This window comes from Xiphophorus couchianus, chromosome 10, assembly GCF_001444195.1.
Source record: "Xiphophorus couchianus chromosome 10, X_couchianus-1.0, whole genome shotgun sequence".
In the NCBI taxonomy this organism is placed as follows: domain Eukaryota; kingdom Metazoa; phylum Chordata; class Actinopteri; order Cyprinodontiformes; family Poeciliidae; genus Xiphophorus; species Xiphophorus couchianus.
Window position 1 is genome coordinate 11,621,324 of NC_040237.1, and position 17,196 is coordinate 11,638,519.

The 17,196-nt window shown below is 36.5% G+C and overlaps 3 protein-coding genes across 4 annotated transcripts; all 3 read right to left on the bottom strand.

The window, feature by feature from the left end:
- Positions 1-1,283: 1,283 nt before the first annotated feature.
- LOC114151829 (gastrula zinc finger protein XlCGF26.1-like) lies at positions 1,284-5,342 on the bottom strand. Of its 2 annotated transcripts, none has more exons than XM_028029279.1 (3): positions 5,008-5,342; positions 4,824-4,904; positions 1,284-3,933 (listed from the first exon to the last, which is right to left on the bottom strand). In XM_028029279.1, coding segments are annotated over exons 2-3 (1,581 nt in total). In that variant the 5' UTR covers positions 4,825-4,904; positions 5,008-5,342; the 3' UTR covers positions 1,284-2,353. The 2 variants fall into 2 exon arrangements, with proteins under 2 accessions (XP_027885080.1, XP_027885081.1); XM_028029280.1 differs by having other exon boundaries at positions 4,966-5,342.
- Positions 5,343-5,717: 375 nt separating this feature from the next.
- Positions 5,718-11,266, bottom strand: LOC114151833 (zinc finger protein OZF-like). The gene is made up of 3 exons (XM_028029284.1): positions 10,843-11,266; positions 10,541-10,745; positions 5,718-8,295 (listed from the first exon to the last, which is right to left on the bottom strand). The coding sequence occupies exons 2-3, from the start codon at positions 10,656-10,658 to the stop codon at positions 6,956-6,958; spliced, it is 1,458 nt and encodes a 485-aa protein (XP_027885085.1). The 5' UTR covers positions 10,659-10,745; positions 10,843-11,266; the 3' UTR covers positions 5,718-6,955.
- A 1,873-nt stretch (positions 11,267-13,139) lies between these two features.
- Positions 13,140-16,828, bottom strand: LOC114152367 (gastrula zinc finger protein xFG20-1-like). Its single transcript, XM_028030253.1, has 3 exons — positions 16,619-16,828; positions 15,992-16,095; positions 13,140-15,110 (listed from the first exon to the last, which is right to left on the bottom strand). Exons 2-3 carry the CDS (start codon positions 16,083-16,085, stop codon positions 13,882-13,884), a joined length of 1,323 nt encoding a protein of 440 aa, XP_027886054.1. The 5' UTR covers positions 16,086-16,095; positions 16,619-16,828; the 3' UTR covers positions 13,140-13,881.
- Between the last annotated feature and the right edge of the window lie 368 nt (positions 16,829-17,196).

Below are 17,196 nucleotides of genomic sequence, written 5' to 3' on the forward strand. Positions count from 1 at the left end.
TGGCAGCACCACTTTAATACTATCAGTCTCTGCCTCCGTGCAGCGAACCGCTCTCCACTCATTTCTGCCATGGCCACTGCAAAGAAAACAAGTTTACAGTGAGGGCCGCCGCTTTCAAGAGAGATGGGAATTATAATACTTCTTCACTGAAAATCAAGGCAATTGTGCTTGTCTAATTTGTGAGACGGTTGCCTTGTTTAAGGATTTTGACATAAAAGGACACTACCAGACTAAACATGCTAACACATATAACAAGCTAACAGGAAGTGACCGTGCTGAAAAAGTGAAGCAGCTCCAAGCTGCACTGGCATCACAACAGCGATTCTTCACGCGGGCCTGTGAGTCAAAAGAAAATACCACCAAAGCAATCTACGAAGTTAATGTTAATAGCTAAACATGGCAAACCTTTTACTGAAGGTACATTTATCAAAGACTGTTATGAAAATGGTGGAGAACATTTTGCCCTGAGAAGAAGCAAGAATTTGAGAAAAATGTTTGCCTGGGAGTAACAGTGTGGCTCTGAGAGTTGAGGACATGAAACTGAGTATTTTGAACGGCAACGTCTGTCACTATCAGCAGTGAAGAGCCAATCGAACATTTATGGCACTTAATTTTATTAAACTCTTGAGTAAGATTTGGTTATGAACCTGTAGATGTGATACAAACTATTACTTTCTGAAAGATATAGTAAATGACGAGCAAAATTCACTTGTTTTAAGATTTAGTAATAACAGACAACTTTGCATTACTTATAACTCCTGTTTAAAATGTTCTTGAGGCAAAGATATTTTTAAACTCATGTAAATTTAAGGTATTTCATACAGTTTGTTCAATGTTATCTGACTCTCCAGATATGAAAGAAAGGCAGAATTTGGGTTTTTAGAGTTATTCTCATCTGCCTGAGTGGCTTATATTTGGGGGTTTTTTGTCATTTGAAAAATAAAGATAATTGTGACAATGAAAATTGTTTTATAACGGTGTGTGAAACTTTTGTAGTTAAAAAATGTCCGAACAAACTATTGGCCCCCGGGCATCTTCACTTGATCAAATCTGGCACTCTTTGCAAAAAGTTTGGACACCCCTGCTGTACAGATTGAAGCAAATTTTGAATCCACTATGAAAAAAGTTAAACATGCAATTTATAAAAAGGCTTGAGTCGAACTCAATACATAAGCTTTGAAAAGCCTGAAAATATTTCTGACATTGTTTACTTCATTTTAACAATGACACTCATGTTCCTCTACAACTAATGTATTGAAACAGAGATACACATTGCATTACCATACAGAACAAACATTTTTTATTTGCTATTCATATATATTCATTTCAGATTTAAAGATCGAAATGAAGACTCATTTCCTATCTGCTTCACTGGAGTAAAATGGTAAAATATTCTCAAAGGAGCAAAACCTCCACCTACTCAGAAACACTAGGACACTCTGCTATGCATGATTCAAATGTTTCTGCTCCAACACATTTGATTTAAAGGAATAAATTACTTCAATAGCACCTTGTTATGCACTGAAGAAGACTTAGATTTGAAGCTGATATTTAAAAGACTGACTAAATTTATAACCTGCAGGTTTGTGAGTCATGATAACCAACAGACCTTACTATGAAGCTGGATGAAATCTTATCAATTTGTAGAGCTGAATCTATGGTGCTACATTTGGATTAACACAGATGCACCAGTTCACCAATCATGTCTCCATTATCCCACATACAAATCCCACCGAAAGAACGCACTAATAATATATACAGTTGTGAAAATATTAAGCTGAAGGCTATTAAATGTTACTTTAGATAGAAATAGATGTACGCATTAAAATCAAATTTTTTAATCCCTGGAAAAGAATGTAATTTAATTATAGGTAAACAACTAAATTTAACCTTGTTTTACTCATTAAAACAAGATGAACAAAAAAGTGTTTGTCTAACAGAGGAAAGGTTTAGACCTTTAACCCCTAAATAATCCTAGCCCCTGTAGTTGAAATAACATCAGTGAGGTGCTTTTTAGACATCTGAGGCCAATTTCACACAACAGGTAAATGCAACCCAAATCAGATTTTTTTTTTGCCCACATGCAACCTATGTTGAATGTTAATGTTTAAAACAGTACAATAATAAATGGCTAAATTATATTTCTTATAAGCCTTCTTATACAAAGTCTGGCTGTCTTTAGTTTGCTTAAATATGACCACCTGTAGAAACCCCTTTACTATGCTAATCAGATATTTATAATTTTTCCTGCATAAATAAGTTTTTAGTTAGAGATTTCCTGCAATTTTAACCAACAATCTAAGGAGCTATTTTCACACCGATAAGATTTTGACCACAATGACAAAAACTAAACTTATTCCGCTGTGTGAATAGCAATGTGTTTGTTTAGATGCTCTTGTCGTGAAAATCCTCTACAGCAAACGCTACAAACATAAGGCCTTTCGCCTGTGTGGACCCTCATGTGTGTTTTGAGATTGTGCTGAAATCGAAATTTTTCTTCACAAATGTTACAGAAAAATGGTTTTTCTCCCGAGTGTATCCGTGTGTGCACTGTAAGATGGGTCTTTCTACTAAATGTTTTACAACAAACATCACAGGCAAATGGCCTCTCGCCTGTGTGGACCCTCATGTGCTGTTTAAGGTTTGCCTTAACATGAAACTGTCTTCCACAATCATCACAGGAGAATGGTTTCTCCCCAGTGTGACTCCTCAAGTGCGCCTTGAGCGCAGGCTTTAAAACAAACGTTTTACCACAAATATCACAGCTATGTCCGCTCTCACCACTGTGAAACAGTTTGTGTTTTCGAGCATAGGACATATATTTAAAACTTTTTCCACAAATATCACACGGAAATGGTTTTTCTGTAGTGTGAACAACCATGTGTGTTTTTAGAGTTTCTTCTTGTGAAAATGCTTTACTACAAACACCACAAACAAATGGCTTCAGTCCAGAGTGAAGGCTCATGTGCTTTTTCAGAATATACGGACATTTGAATCGTTTTTCACACATTGTACAATGAAATGGTTTCTCCACCGAGTGCACCTTCATGTGCATTTTCAGAATCCTCTTTAAATGAAAGGTTTTACCACAAACATCACAGCCAAATGGCTTCTCTCCTAAGTGGAGCCTCTTGTGTGCTTGCAGAGCACTGTTTACTATAAACCCTTTACTGCAAAAATCACAATGATAAGGCTTCTCACCTCTGTGAATTTTAAGGTGAACAGTAAGCTGTAAATGTCGTTTGAAGTTTTTACCGCATTCTTCACAGGTAAATGTTTTTTCTTGTTTGTGAACCATCATGTGTTTCTCCAGATTTCCCTTTTTGGTAAAATGTATTCCACAAACATCACAACAAAACCATTTGTAACTCCCATGTACTGGTGGAGAATCCATGTTTTCTTTGACTCCAGGACATTTCTGGTTAACCAAACAGAGGGAAGAGCTTTTTCCTTCCTGGAGAGGCAACTTGGAGACAAATGTTTTAGCAGACTCTGACTGGGGTTTTGTGGTCTTCTGAATATTGAGACTCTGATCCTTATAGTGGGGTTCTGATCCTGTGTTAGGATCAGAACCTGACAAAGGACCGTGCCAATCATCATCATCATCAGTGATATCAGTCACAGAAGAATCCGAAGTAATTTCATCAGTTTTTAACTCAAGGCAGCATTTCGAATATGGTTCTGGTCCCCCACACTCCTCTCCAAGTTCTGTTTTCATCAGTTCAGCTGAGCTGCTGGCTGAAGCTTCAGTCTCTCTATTGTCTTCAGTTTTAATGTGATGAAGCTCTGACAACTGAGGTTTCTCATCATCTTCCCCCTTCACAGTAGGTTGCCCTCTTGTGTGAGTGATCCACAGTTCCTCCTGTTCCTCCTTTATCTGGAGAAGTTCTAGTGTGTGCTGGTCCAAACTGAAGTTCTGGTGGACAGGGAACACTGACAAACACATGGACATTTAGAATTACTTCTGGTTCATTTACAAGTAAAATATCACAAAAGTCTTGAAATTTTAACAGAAGGAAGTAGGAGAAACACTTTTTCTTTTAAGATATGTCGTAGTGTAAAGATATCAGTAAACCCATCCCCTTGTATTATGCCATTTCCTTCATCCAAAACCTGAAAGCAAGACTTTTTTCTTCAAGTGGCATTGCATAGGAAGGCAACGGCCAGGTTTGACATTAAAACAAAAAGATAAGCATGCTGCAGAAAGTGTCTATAACCACTAGATGGCAGCATGAGACCAGCTAATAAGTTAGGCTGGCAGGTGAACTGAAACCTCGCAGACTTATTCATTTTTTATTATATTTCAATACATTGGATTGATAATTGAACCTTTACTGATAGCTGTATGAAAATCTCATCTACAACAAATTTGTGTGACTGGTAAAACATTTTTTTTTATTAAAGCTAATTACATGTTGAGGCTTATTGCATCACTAAATGCTAGTTACATTTCTAATACTTAAGATGTTAATATTTCAACTTCTACAAGTTTCTTTGTCTGTAAAGAGTATCTTAACCAGAAACCTACTAAAATGTTCTTCAGGACACAGCTGGAGGTACTTCCAGAAATGTGAAGCTGTTTTTGTAAAAAGCCAATGTTATTTAAACACCTGCCATATTTAAATAACAGTACATTTAACATTTTCCCGTGGAAGCACAATACGTGAATATTAAGTTAAAACTTTTCTACACCAAACCAATATTTACACCATTGCACTGCATTCAGGGACATTAGTCATCGCGCCTTTAGGTAAATCTACCTCTCTAATGTGGAAATCATTTTTAAATTATTTACGGTACCGTTATAGTCAGCATTTGCTTACTCTGGATTTTTCTTTTCAAAATTCTTGTTTGCAGCCTTCACATCTTCAACTGGGTCAAGGTTCCAGCCATAGAACCTGAAACTGGAACAAGACACAAATCAGAATCTGATCAAATAAAGTGTATTGATAAAAAAATGCGAACCGTAGCAGAGCTGTAGCGATGCTGCAGAGCAGAGTCCGATACCTTGATCGGTAGTGCTGGGTCCACTCTGTAACTGGTCTCCTTGCACTAAATAATGGACATTAAAAGCTTTGACGTAAAAAAAAAATAGATTAGGTCTCCACTGTTAGCCGCGTTAGCTCCCCGCTGGAAAAAGTCACGTCGCTTTGCTATTGAAGGCTAATTATATTCTGTAAAGAAAATGCTGGGTAAATGATAGCAGTGGTTTAAAGCAGAACTGAAATCCTCATAAAAACGGCCGAGTCAAGAGTGTACAACCTCAGTTACGCACTAATTTTATGTAGAACTGAAAAAGCTTTTCTTCAGTTAGGAAGCAGCCTACAAATGTAGCGTCGTCACATCCGGTTACTTTCTCCATGCTGACCAATGAGTGACAAGTAAAGCTCCGATTCAAAAAAACTACTTCCTCTTACAATTATCAGGTTTTCAGAATTAAACAAATCTTAATAAAATTAGTTATTAAATTACCATTTGTAATTGTTCTAAACATAAACATAAATATTTAATTAGTTGTCATTTATATTGCATCAGTTTATAAGAAAGGGTAAGTCACCTTACAGTAAAAATAGGTCCAGCTTATAAACACTAAGCTTTATCTTTATTTCATGAATGTTTTATGTTAAATTAGAGTCTTATGTCTTTAATTTGTCTTATTTTTGTACAGCACTTTGGTTATACGTATTAAAAAAAATAACACAATGCAGTTTAAAAGGCAGCTTTCATATATATTTATTAAATAGGTTTTAAACACATTTTTACTGCTTGATTTGTACTACTATACAGCATATACTTTTAGTACAGATCACACAAACACACTTGTACATCTATGCAAACTGAGGGTTTTGTATTGACTTCCATTTATTTTAGTAACTGCATTTATGCCTTACACAGTAATCCTCCCCAAGTCTTGTCTCTTCCTAGCACCAAACCAGGAAAAAGTCCTCACTTTCCACAAATGAGCACCCTTTGTTGTATTGTGAAATTGGTCCTGTATGTGTTGTATATACAAGTACAGACAGACACATACACAAAAACGTCTTTACACTTTAGTATGGGAAGGTTTAGTGGTAAGTTGTTAAACATTTCTCCAAAAATCGACGTAATAACAAAACAAGAAGGACAGAAAAATATCAATGGTAGGACTTCATTGATCTGCAGCACCATAAAAATGTAACTTTAACAACAAATGAGTGAAAAACATAATTAATTCACCATTAATTTAGGAGTGAAAGACATGCAGAAGCTTCAAACATTAGCAAAACTGTTGACTGTTAGTGAAATGTTCACAAATTAATAACCCAGGCATACCTCGAGAGTTACAACCAAGAGATTACAGTAATATTTTAATTTACTTTTAGAGGATGATTCTTAAAGGGTCTATTCAAATAAAATAAAAAAGAAAACTCACCCAGCAAGTGTCTGGTAACAAAGTTCCACTTTCAGTTTTATACAAGTAACACTTGCTTTTAACTGGATATTCATATCTATTACTTTCAAACTCCTTTGCTCTCAAAATCTTGACAAAAAAGTAGAAAAATATTACCAATATACAAAATATTGGAAAGGCAAAAACATTTATAAATACATTTATTTAGTATATACAGCAGGAGTCTCCTGTCACAGAGCTTGGGTTAAATAATATATAAAGACTTATCCCCATTTAAGGCCCACTGGTGTGGAAAGGTCCATAGGGGGGCAGAACCTCCACAAACACAATTAAATAAGGCTTAAAGGCAGCTGGAGAGTTTGATTCAGTTTATTTATAAAGTGCCAATTCATCCCATAAGCCAACGTTTTCAGAATCAAAAGACTTTATATGAGCAAGAAATTCAATGCTTTTCAGAGTGGAGGGAGTTGTGTCAAATATGCACTGGTAAAGAGAGGAGTAGGTGTGCTACCAGAAATTATTCAGAATATATTCCCACATTAGTCAATAATTCTAAAAACTAAATCATGTCTGAATCAAGTCGCAGCCCTCGTGAACACTCATATGTCTCTTTAGGTTTCCTTGTTGTGAAAACGCTTTACTGCAAACGCTACACACAAATGGTTTCTCTTTTGTGTGAACACGCATGTGTCTATTGAGAGATACCTGTTGTGAAAATGCTTTACTGCAAAGACTACAAACAAACGGTTTTTCTCCTGAATGGCCTTTCATGTGATTTTCAAGATGACGCTTTTGATTAAACCTGCTTTTACAGACTTCACAACCAAATGGCCTCTCCTCTGTGTGGAGCCTCACATGTCGCTTTAACTGTATTTCATCCACAAAAAGTTTATCACAATCACTACAGCTAAATGGTGCCGTGTGAACCATCACATGCTTTCTCAGGTAGACTTGTCGTGAAAATCCTTTATCACAAACACTACAAATAAATGGTTTCTCTCCTGTATGAACACGCATGTGCCCTTTTAGACTTTCTTTTCGTGAAAAGCCTTTGCTGCAAACACTACAAATAAACGGCTTCTCTCCTGTATGAACACGCATGTGACTCTTTAGTGTCTCTTGTAATGAAAACCGTTTATTGCAAACACCACAAACAAATGGTCTATCTGTTGTGTGGATTCTAATGTGCTTTTTAAGACATTCCTTTATCTTAAATCTTGTACCACAAATATCACAGGAAAAGGGTTTTTCTTCTGAATGAACCACCAGGTGAGTTTTAAGAAACTTCTTTGCATGAAACCTTCTATCACAAACATTACATGCAAACGGCTTCTCTCCAGTGTGGAGTCTCATATGCGTCTGAAGAAAACGTTTTTCTTTGAATCCTTTACCACAAAGATCACAGCTATGTTCTCTTATTCCAGTGTGAGTCATCGTGTGTAATTTAACCGACGTTTTATGCTTGAATCTCTTGCCACAAAAAACACAGCCAAAAGGCTTCTCTCCTGCATGGACTTCAATCTGAGCCATAAGGCCAGAACACAGTTTAGACCTTTTACCTCTTTTGTGAACAGTCATGTCACTTTGTTGAAAAGAACAAAAAGGTTCTGGGCTCCAGTCTGCGTCTGCTCCTCCACAGTCATCTCCATCAGGATCCGTTTCCAACAGATCAGCAGAGCTGCTGGTTGGAGCTACTGTCTCTCTGTCGGCAAGAGGTTTGATTCCATCAAGTTCACACAACTGGGATTTTTCTACATCTTCAACCTTCACGACAAGTTGCTCTTCCTCCTGGCTGATCCACAGTTCTTCCTCTTCCTCCTTTATGTCAAGTGTCTCTGAATCCTGTTGGTCAGAACTGGAGCTCCAGTCATGAACAAACTCTTCTTTTATCACCACCGTCTGGACTGGGAGCAAAGAAACACACACTGACAGTAACTGCCTGCAAACTATGAAACAATGGAGAAAAGTATCTGCATTTATTAACAAAGGCAGGTTTGCTCAGATATGTAATGAACTATTTATCCAAAAGACAAATTTTCATCAGTGGTTCTGTTCTTGATCTAAATAGGCATCAAACATGTGGAATAAAATAAGATTTTATTCCGCTTTTATAATAATTGTCACAAAAACAGCTTTTGCTCACAGTGTGTGCGTGTGTGTGTGTGAGGGGAGGGGGGACCAGCTAACCTTGGAAACCAGCTAACCACAATGTTTGGAAAGCTGAGTTCAGTTTCTTTAACCACGCCCAGGCCTGATTATTACCAGATCTGCAGGACCAAAATTCAAAAACCTGTTTGATGGCTCTATGTAGCCTAAAATAAATATCAAAAAGCAACACATATCCAAATCTAAAGAAACCCTGGAGTACATGAGAAAAAAACGTTGATTATTTCTTATCAGTCTGGAAAAGGGTAAAAAGCTATTTGTAAGACTCCACTGAACCACAGTGAGAGCCGTTATCCAAGAATGGAGAAAACATGCGACAGCAGTGAACCTTCCCTGGAAAGGCTGGCCTACCGTAATTGCTCCTGGAGCGCAGTGATGACTCATCCGAGAGGCCAGAAAAACATCTAAAGCATGTCAGGCCTCAATTGTTTCAAGGTCAAGTCTGTGAGTTAATAAAAGAAAAAAAAATTATCCAATGGAGAGTGCCAGAGTAAAAATCACTGCTGAGGAAAAAAAAGCAGACAGCTTATCCAAAATCTGCCAAAAATTATCTTGATCTCTAGGCTGCCCTCAAGATCTAATAACTGGTTGTGCCACACTTGGGAACAACTGGCATTAAGCATTTGCGATAATCTGTAACAGCTCTATTAGTTTTAAAATTTCCCCTTTTTGTCTCAGTTCAAAGAAACCTTTCGCAAAAGGCTTGGAAATCTTAAAAATACACATTGTTTGTTCACTGTGAGGCCAGCCATTAACTCTTTGTTTTTGTGAAGAGTGGATCTTCTCTTAGAACTCTGTTAAGGATTTACCCACTGTCTTTCTTAATGACGAATCATGAACTCTGACTTTAAGTGAGGTAAGACAGGCCTATAATCTTATAACTGCTGTTCTGGGTTTTTTGTGAGGTACTGGATGAGTAATCAGTGTGGTCTTGAAGTAATTATGTTTGGCCGGTCTCTCAAGGGAAGCTTAACCACTTTTCCATGTTTTCTCTCTGGTTCCCTGGAGTCCCAAAGTCTTAGAAATGGCTTTTTAAGCTGTTCCAGACTCAAAGATGTCAGTGACTTTGTGTCTTATCCGCTTATGAATTTTTTCAGACTGGGACATGATGCATTGTGCTACATGTTGCCAGACAGGCCCTGAGCAAGCGATTTCTCTTTCTACAAATCTGGCAGTAATCAGGCCTGTGTGTGTTTCCTGAAACTGAACACAGCGATTCAAACAACGAGGTTAATCACAGTTAATTCATGATTTAACAAGGGGAACACTTAGTTAGGTCCAAAACGGTTTGGAAAGTTTTTTTGTTTGTTTGTTTGTTTTTTTAATAAATGCAATTATCTGAAAATTTTATACCACAAGCAATTATTCAACACTAATTTTCAACAAAGGCATGAAACGAAGTGGTTTTATTCAAATTGTAATGTGGTAAGTGCCAGTGAGTTCTCTGCATCTCCTCCTACACAATGTAGCCTGCAGTCCTTGTTTGTATCCCATCTCTCACCTGCTGATTGCTGGAAATAGACACCAGCACCTCTTGCAACCCCACCAGGATAAATATGTAAGATAATAGATTAATATATACTGTATATATATATATATATATATATATATATATATATATGGTCATTGAAAATGTATCTGAAATGTCAGTGCTGTATGCATAATTTTGTTTTTTTTTTCTTCTTCTTAACTGTTGTTTGATTTTTTTCCCCACTGGTATGCTTTATATTCCATCCTCTTATTTAAACAAACACAGCCAAAATTAAACTTCAATTTATTTTGCTGACAAAGTGGTTAGAAATCATATCTGATGTTAGATTATGGAAAAGGACCCATGATGAACCTGTTCAGAATGTACTCTGCCTGTGGTGAATTGACTGATGCAATAACTAGATTTATTTTATTATATTGGCTGGGGATTTGATGTTCGTTTATACTCTTTACCACAATTCAACAGCTGCTTTTTAATCATAGAAAACTTACTGAGATCCTTGCTGTCTTGCGTTTCCCCCTCCAGTTCTGATGTGGATGCTGCAGGTATGGGAGGCTCCAAGCTGAACCCTCCAGGTTCATCTGCTTCAACCTTCATCATCTCAGTCATCCTCACTCCACCTGGGATTTTACGCAATATTTGTCTTCAGCCTAGGTCAAAGTTTCAGCCATAGAACCCGGATCTTCAGTTTTTCTACTGGAATCAGACACCAATCAGCATCTGATTAAGTGGATTATATTAAGAGAAAATATAAACTGCAGCAGAGCTGAAGCTGCAGTGTAGAGTCTCATACCTTGGTCAATAGTTCTGGGTCCACTTTCTAACTTTCTCCAGTCTCTCGATCCTCACCTCCTCTAACAACGGTGTTAGAGGAGGTGTCCGCAGACGGCGTGGTCTTTCCTCACACAGTGTCACAAACTCGTAATGTGTAGCTCTAAACCATGAACTTCTGCAGGCTTTCACGTTGGAAACACTGATTAACTCCCTACTATTAGCTGGGTTAGCTCCACGGTGGCTAACAGTTCAGCCACTTTGCCAATAAAGGCTAAATACATTCTGTATAGGAAGCTACAGATAACCGGCGATTTAAAAATAAATGTTGAGGAAGGGTTTTCGTGAAGACTTTCTGAGAGACAGACTGAGACATTCACAACAAACAATAAGACGTTTTTTCTGTCTGGACCTGCCCAGTCAAGTTTTCCTTTTTACATTCAGTATCTTCCTACTTACTAACCAATGAATGACGAGTAAAGCGCAGACTCGGATGACAATTTCCGCTTTCAAACATTACATTTTCACAATAAAATAATTCAAATGAAATTATTTAACTAGTATCTATATAAAAAAAGATTGATATGCTACTCTCAATCACCGTCGCGAACACCAATCCAAACGTACTCTCCCTGTGCATGTGTGGGATCTCTCCAGGTATTCCGGCTTCCTCCCACAGTCTGTGTGTGCATGGTTGTTTGTCTTGTTTGTATCCCATCTCTCACCTGCTGATTGCTGGAAATAGTCACCAACACCTCTTGCAACCCCACCAGGATAAATATGTAAGATAATAGATTAATGGTTATATATATATATATATATATATATATATATATATATACTGCTCAAAAAAATAAAGGGAACACTTTAAGTGTGAAACACCTGTTTAAGTGTTCCCTTTATTTTTTTGAGCAGTGTATATATACACTGCTCAAAAAATAATAGGAGCTCAATAATAGGAGCAGTGTATATATACACTGCTCCTATTATTTTGTTTGGCAAAATACTTTATTCATAAACAAAGACTGCTGAGATCATCACCAGTTTAAAAAAAAATTTAAATCTGAATTCCAGTTATATTTGAAATCTCTGAAATGTATTGAATCATATGAATACCTTACTGAATTATTAATGGGATTGCCTACCGATGTATATTATTCCTAACATATGAATCCCCTTGTTGCTATTTTAGTTCTTACTTTATTTTTTTTTCTTTATCAATATTATTTTGTATTTCCATTTGAAATCTGGCTCTACTATGCCCTCTACAGAGTTGCACTATTGTAACTGCCTTACTTGTTTGTGCTTACTTTGTTTAAAGTTAAAGAAAAAGAATGAAGTCAATTTTACTTTCTAACTAAAAACATTGGAGACTAAAATAGTTTTATGTATTCTTCTTAAACGTTCAACATTATGAATTTGTCAAACATACTCTAGGTTTTTTTCTACAAGGTATTGTAGAAAATTGTGCATCTAATTTTAAATTAAGTTAAAAAAAAAAGACCTCCCCTGTGTTGATAAAAATCTGAAATTAGACTCTAAGGTGTGTTTAAAAATAACCAAAAGCACAAGATATATAGCACAACTGGGTCTGTTGCTAAAACAATAATTAGCTGCCAAAGCTGGCTGATTGACATGAAACAGTGAATTGTTAATTGAAACAAAGAAAAAATTATAGCGCTCTATTATGAAGGTAAATCAACTCAGGGTGAGGTAAAAAAAAAAAAGAAAAAGATGATTACTCCCAGTCAGATACTTTAAACTAGTGTGACAAGAGTGGCTTCTGATATTAGCAATAGTATATATTTTTTTAAGTTGGTAAAACTGTGACAGCTGTCAGTTGGAAGTTTATATAAATTTAAATGCGTTTTAGAAAGTCACAAAATCTGACTGAGAAAAAAATGTCAAGCCCACAAACAACATTGTAGGTGATTCCCATCCTGATTCTGGTCGGCTACATCTTGAGTGAAGAAAATATGAAGCGACTGACTTACTTGTCACTTATTTAATTAACTTAGCCTCCAGGATAAAAAATAAACTAACGCTGTCAGCTGACTTTGCATTATAACTGAGATCCAACCAAAATGTCCAAAATTCAATTTAAAACTCTTCATGTGATTGGATTTATATTAATTTATTTAACTTTCCTTTGTGATCAATAAAGTCTTTTTTAATTTGAATTCATATCACTTCTGGATTTAAATTGGATCGGTCTTTTGTGGTGTCTTGAGATTACATTTGTTGTGAATTACCACTGAAACTGAATTTAATTGAACCTCTGAGGAGAAACAACGACTCAATAAGCACACACAACAAAAGTCCTATAAAAGGCTTTATTAATTATTATAGTTTCAGGCACAGTGTTTGTCCTCATATTTTTAGGTACAGACTTAAACTTCTAATTAAATCATGTGACAGATTATCACCTATTTGTGTGTAAACAAAGAAAAACAAAGTTACCACTGCATTCAACACATAATGTAAGAAACCATTTAGAAAATATTTCATAATTTCTTGCCCAATGACCTGTAATCACTTATTCTGCATGTTTCAAGGACCTCCTTCTGCAATAACAATGATGTCAAAAGGTTTTGATATCCTTCAGGTTTTTTAAACAATGTGGCTTAATCCTAAAGTCTTATGAGAACAACTAAAGGAAGAGACATTATTTAGGGTAAAACCTAGTCAAATAAATGAATAACATCCTTCACAAGCAAATCAATTAATATCTTTGTTTACTATTTAAATCGAGATGTTTCTATTCAAAGACAAAGAATACTTCTTAAAGACAAATAAAGCAAGAAGCCATTGATTTCTACTGATTCTACAGATTTTGTTCTTTGTATAAGAATAAGTCTACGGTCTAATTAATAATTGTACTCAATTTCCCATAATTATTTTCATTCTTTCCATACTTAGACTTGGATAAATATCAAATGAGTAAAAAGTACGGCATACACTGGAGGTAATTTAGCAATGATATTATCACTCAGCGACAAGATTCCCACAATTAAACTCGTCCTAATAAACACATTAATGAGCCAAGATATCTGAGCAGTTTCTACTGGTTGTGAAATTTCTTTTCGTGTCTCTTTAAAGCGCTCTGCCACTTAAACATCAAACCACAAACGTCACAGCTGAAGTTTTTTTCTCTAGTGTGGGTGATCATGTGTCTTGTTACATGGCACTTGTGGATAAATCTTTTTCCACATTCGTCACAAGCAAAGTTCCTCGGTGCAGAGCTGACTCTCTGTTCTCTCGAGTGAATTGGCATGTGACACTTTAAATCGGGCTTTCTGTAGAATTGTTTATCGCATATAGTACAAGCAAATGGTTTCACGCTGGTGTGCCGTACAACATGTCTCTTCAGAGCTCCCTCTCGAGTAAATCTTTCTCCACAATGCTGGCAGGTAAAGGCTTTCACCCCTACATGTGTTACTACGTGTGATTGAAGAAGGCTGCTCAGTCTGAAGCGTCTGTCGCAGAGGTTGCAGGCAAAAGGTTTTTCTCCATTATGAATCGTCAAGTGTTGGTTCAGATTTCCCCTCAAAGTGAACTTTTTACCACATTCGTCACATTGAAATGGTTTCTCTCCTTTGTGGTGGGCCATGTGACGCTTGAGGTGATACAGATAGTAAAATGGTTTACCACAATCGTCACACACAAACACTTTATTCTCATTGAGGACTTTTTGTGAATCTGAATTTTGCTCTGTTTTAGAAAGGTTTGCATCATCCAAGTAACTGGAGGACTTTCCTCCTCGCTGATGTGTCCTGGTCTCCTCCCAGTCTTCGTCACTGTCTTCCTGTTCCGATCCAGAACCTGACGGAGTATCATCACATCCATCATCATCATCATCATCATCATCATCCTCACCACTGACTTCAGTCTCTGAAGAGGTGGAAGCATTTTTGTCAGTGTTTGGATTTAACCACTCAGTATTTCTGTCTGCTTCTGGTCCTCTGCTGTCCTCTCTGCCAGTTCCTGTTCCCATCTGTTCAGGTGAGCAGCTGGGTGGAGATTCTGCCTTCCTGTTGTCTTCCGATTTGATGTGTTGACGCTCTGATGAGAGAAGGTTCTCATCGTCCTCTTCAATCTTCACCTTAACAACAGTGAATTTAAAATCGGTGTTGTCGGGCTCTTTCTGCTCAATAAGCAGCTCTCTATCCGGATCATTAAACTTTTTCCAGTCTTCACACTTCACCTGGAACAGCATTGGATTCTGCTGGTCCAAACTAGAGCTCCACAGATCAGGAACTTCTTCCTTAACCACCAACATCTGCTGATCCCCTTCAGGAGACACATGGATTTGAGGATCAACTGGGATTTTGCAATGACAGAAATATTTATGTTGTAATAACAATAAACTGCTTAAATCAACAATGAGTGACTGAATTTGAATGTTGTGTTTAAGATACGAAAGTTTAGTCCTGCTGAAGTGGAAGAAGAGGAACAGTCACAGAGTTAAAAGAGGAGTGATTCTTTGGTTTTATTCAGACAAACAGCTCTCTGGAAAAATAAATGCATACAAATTGCTTTCAGAATCTGCAGCTCTTCCCGTTTTGCTGCATGGCATTCATACAGCGAGCTAGCTTACAAATATTCAAATTTACATAACACCTCATCTCTGCAACTGCTTATTTTTACTCTCCTGGACCCCAAGGAAAACCCAACTTAAGGCCCATCCTCACCCAAACAGGTTTCTGCAGAAAATTTGCAATTATATACATTTATTTTTTTCCAAGTTTAAAGCCTAGTTCTACAATACAACAGAAAAGGCTTAAAAAAGAGTTTGACATTACTTTGGCAACTAACTAGTGGGTAAAAATATAAATCGTCTTCTCTCTGATTGCTACAACCTCATGGATTTCATCTAATATTTTATTTGCCAAAACAAAATAAAAATAATTATTATTTTTAGGCTTTTTTACACATACTGGAGGAGTCCATTGAGGAACCCATAAGTGTAAGGCATTGCATGTTTCTTAGAAACAAATATTTCCAGATAATTATGGTTTCTTTGTCTTCGCTAGTTAACAATGGCTGATGTTTCTTGGAATAACTGTAGCTCTTTTGACAAATTACTGGACATTTAGCCTCCAGGTGTTCATTCAGTGGAAGTTTGCTTTTCTTTTACAAATTTCTGCTCAACTCAGACAGAAGATAGTCACCTTCATGTGAAGATCTGGTGTTTTCTTCGCCAAACACAGACGCTCTCTCCGCTGACTTTGAGATTCCACTGTTATCACACTGTGCGTCAGCCATCTTCTTTTACCTGTTCAACGGGATGAAAAGTGAGATTTTAATCCAGAGTCAGGTAAACTTTAAATGAAACTTGTTATTGTGAAAACAAATTACATTTTTATCTTATTTCTTGATCTCAAGAAGGTTGGTGGGTTGGGTGTTTTTAAAGGCTGGTGTGAATGTGAGTAAAGATTATGAGCATTAAAAAGGGCAACAATTTCTCTTAATAATTATATTCTAATTTAAATTTTTATTATTTACCTAACTATATGTGACATGATAATAACTTGAGATATGCTTTTTGTTTGTTCAGCTATTCTGTGTTCAGTTTAAATAATTTATTGCCTTACATTTTTGATCAGAGAGGGGAGCTGTTGGGACATTACGAACAGGAAGAAATAAACCTCTTCACCCCATTCTAACACTTTAGTAAGCTTAAAAGAAAACATGCATCATCTAAAATTGCGGACAGTGCATTCAAACACATGATTCATGAAGAGAAGCTTAATGACTTCTGGCTGAGCCAGTCGGCGTGATTGTATCTGCAGACTCACCTGGAGAAGGAAATTTTCTTTTCAATCATTTGCCGTCGTGCTTCTTTTTATCCATCTGCACTGCTTAACTTTGCCATGCTTCATTTCTTATACCGTTTTGACGTGAATTGTCTTCATAGCACTAATTTTTTGGAGTTTTCTTCAGACAAGCCTTTTGTGTTTACAGGTTTGCATTTCCAACAATATGGCGGATGTTCTCGCGATGCTTTATGGGTGACGTGTGACGTCGTTGTACTGTGTTATAAACACAACATTTTTGGAGACATTTCATTTTTTTAAAATAAAACATTGCCTTTCAAATTATGGATTAGTGAGGGGAAAAAAGTATTTTATTAGAATTTTTTCGATGGTCTGATAAGTAATTAGTTCGAAGAGTTCAGCGTGATTTTGATCCCATAGCTAATTTGTAATGTCATATATTTTAATTATTTAAATGGTTTTATGTTTTTTTAAATAAACACTCAATATATTTTGAGACTTTTTCCTTTATTAAAATAATAGATTATCTTGGTTAAAGAATGGACTAAAAAGGCACTTAGTTTGACTCAGGAAAGCATAAACTTTTGACATGAAAAGGT

What these genes read in the sequence shown, in the direction of transcription:
- LOC114151833 (XM_028029284.1), bottom strand. Translation starts at nt 10,658, where the DNA reads ATGACTGAGATGATGAAGGTTGAAGCAGATGAACCTGGAGGGTTCAGC. An exon ending in GCAAGACAGCAAGGATCTCA is followed by an intron (nt 8,296 to 10,540) that starts GTAAGTTTTCTA and finishes CTTTGCTCCCAG; the next exon opens with TCCAGACGGTGGTGATAAAA.
- LOC114152367 (XM_028030253.1), bottom strand. Translation starts at nt 16,085, where the DNA reads ATGGCTGACGCACAGTGTGATAACAGTGGAATCTCAAAGTCAGCGGAG. An exon ending in CACCAGATCTTCACATGAAG is followed by an intron (nt 15,111 to 15,991) that starts GTGACTATCTTC and finishes TGTCTCCTGAAG; the next exon opens with GGGATCAGCAGATGTTGGTG.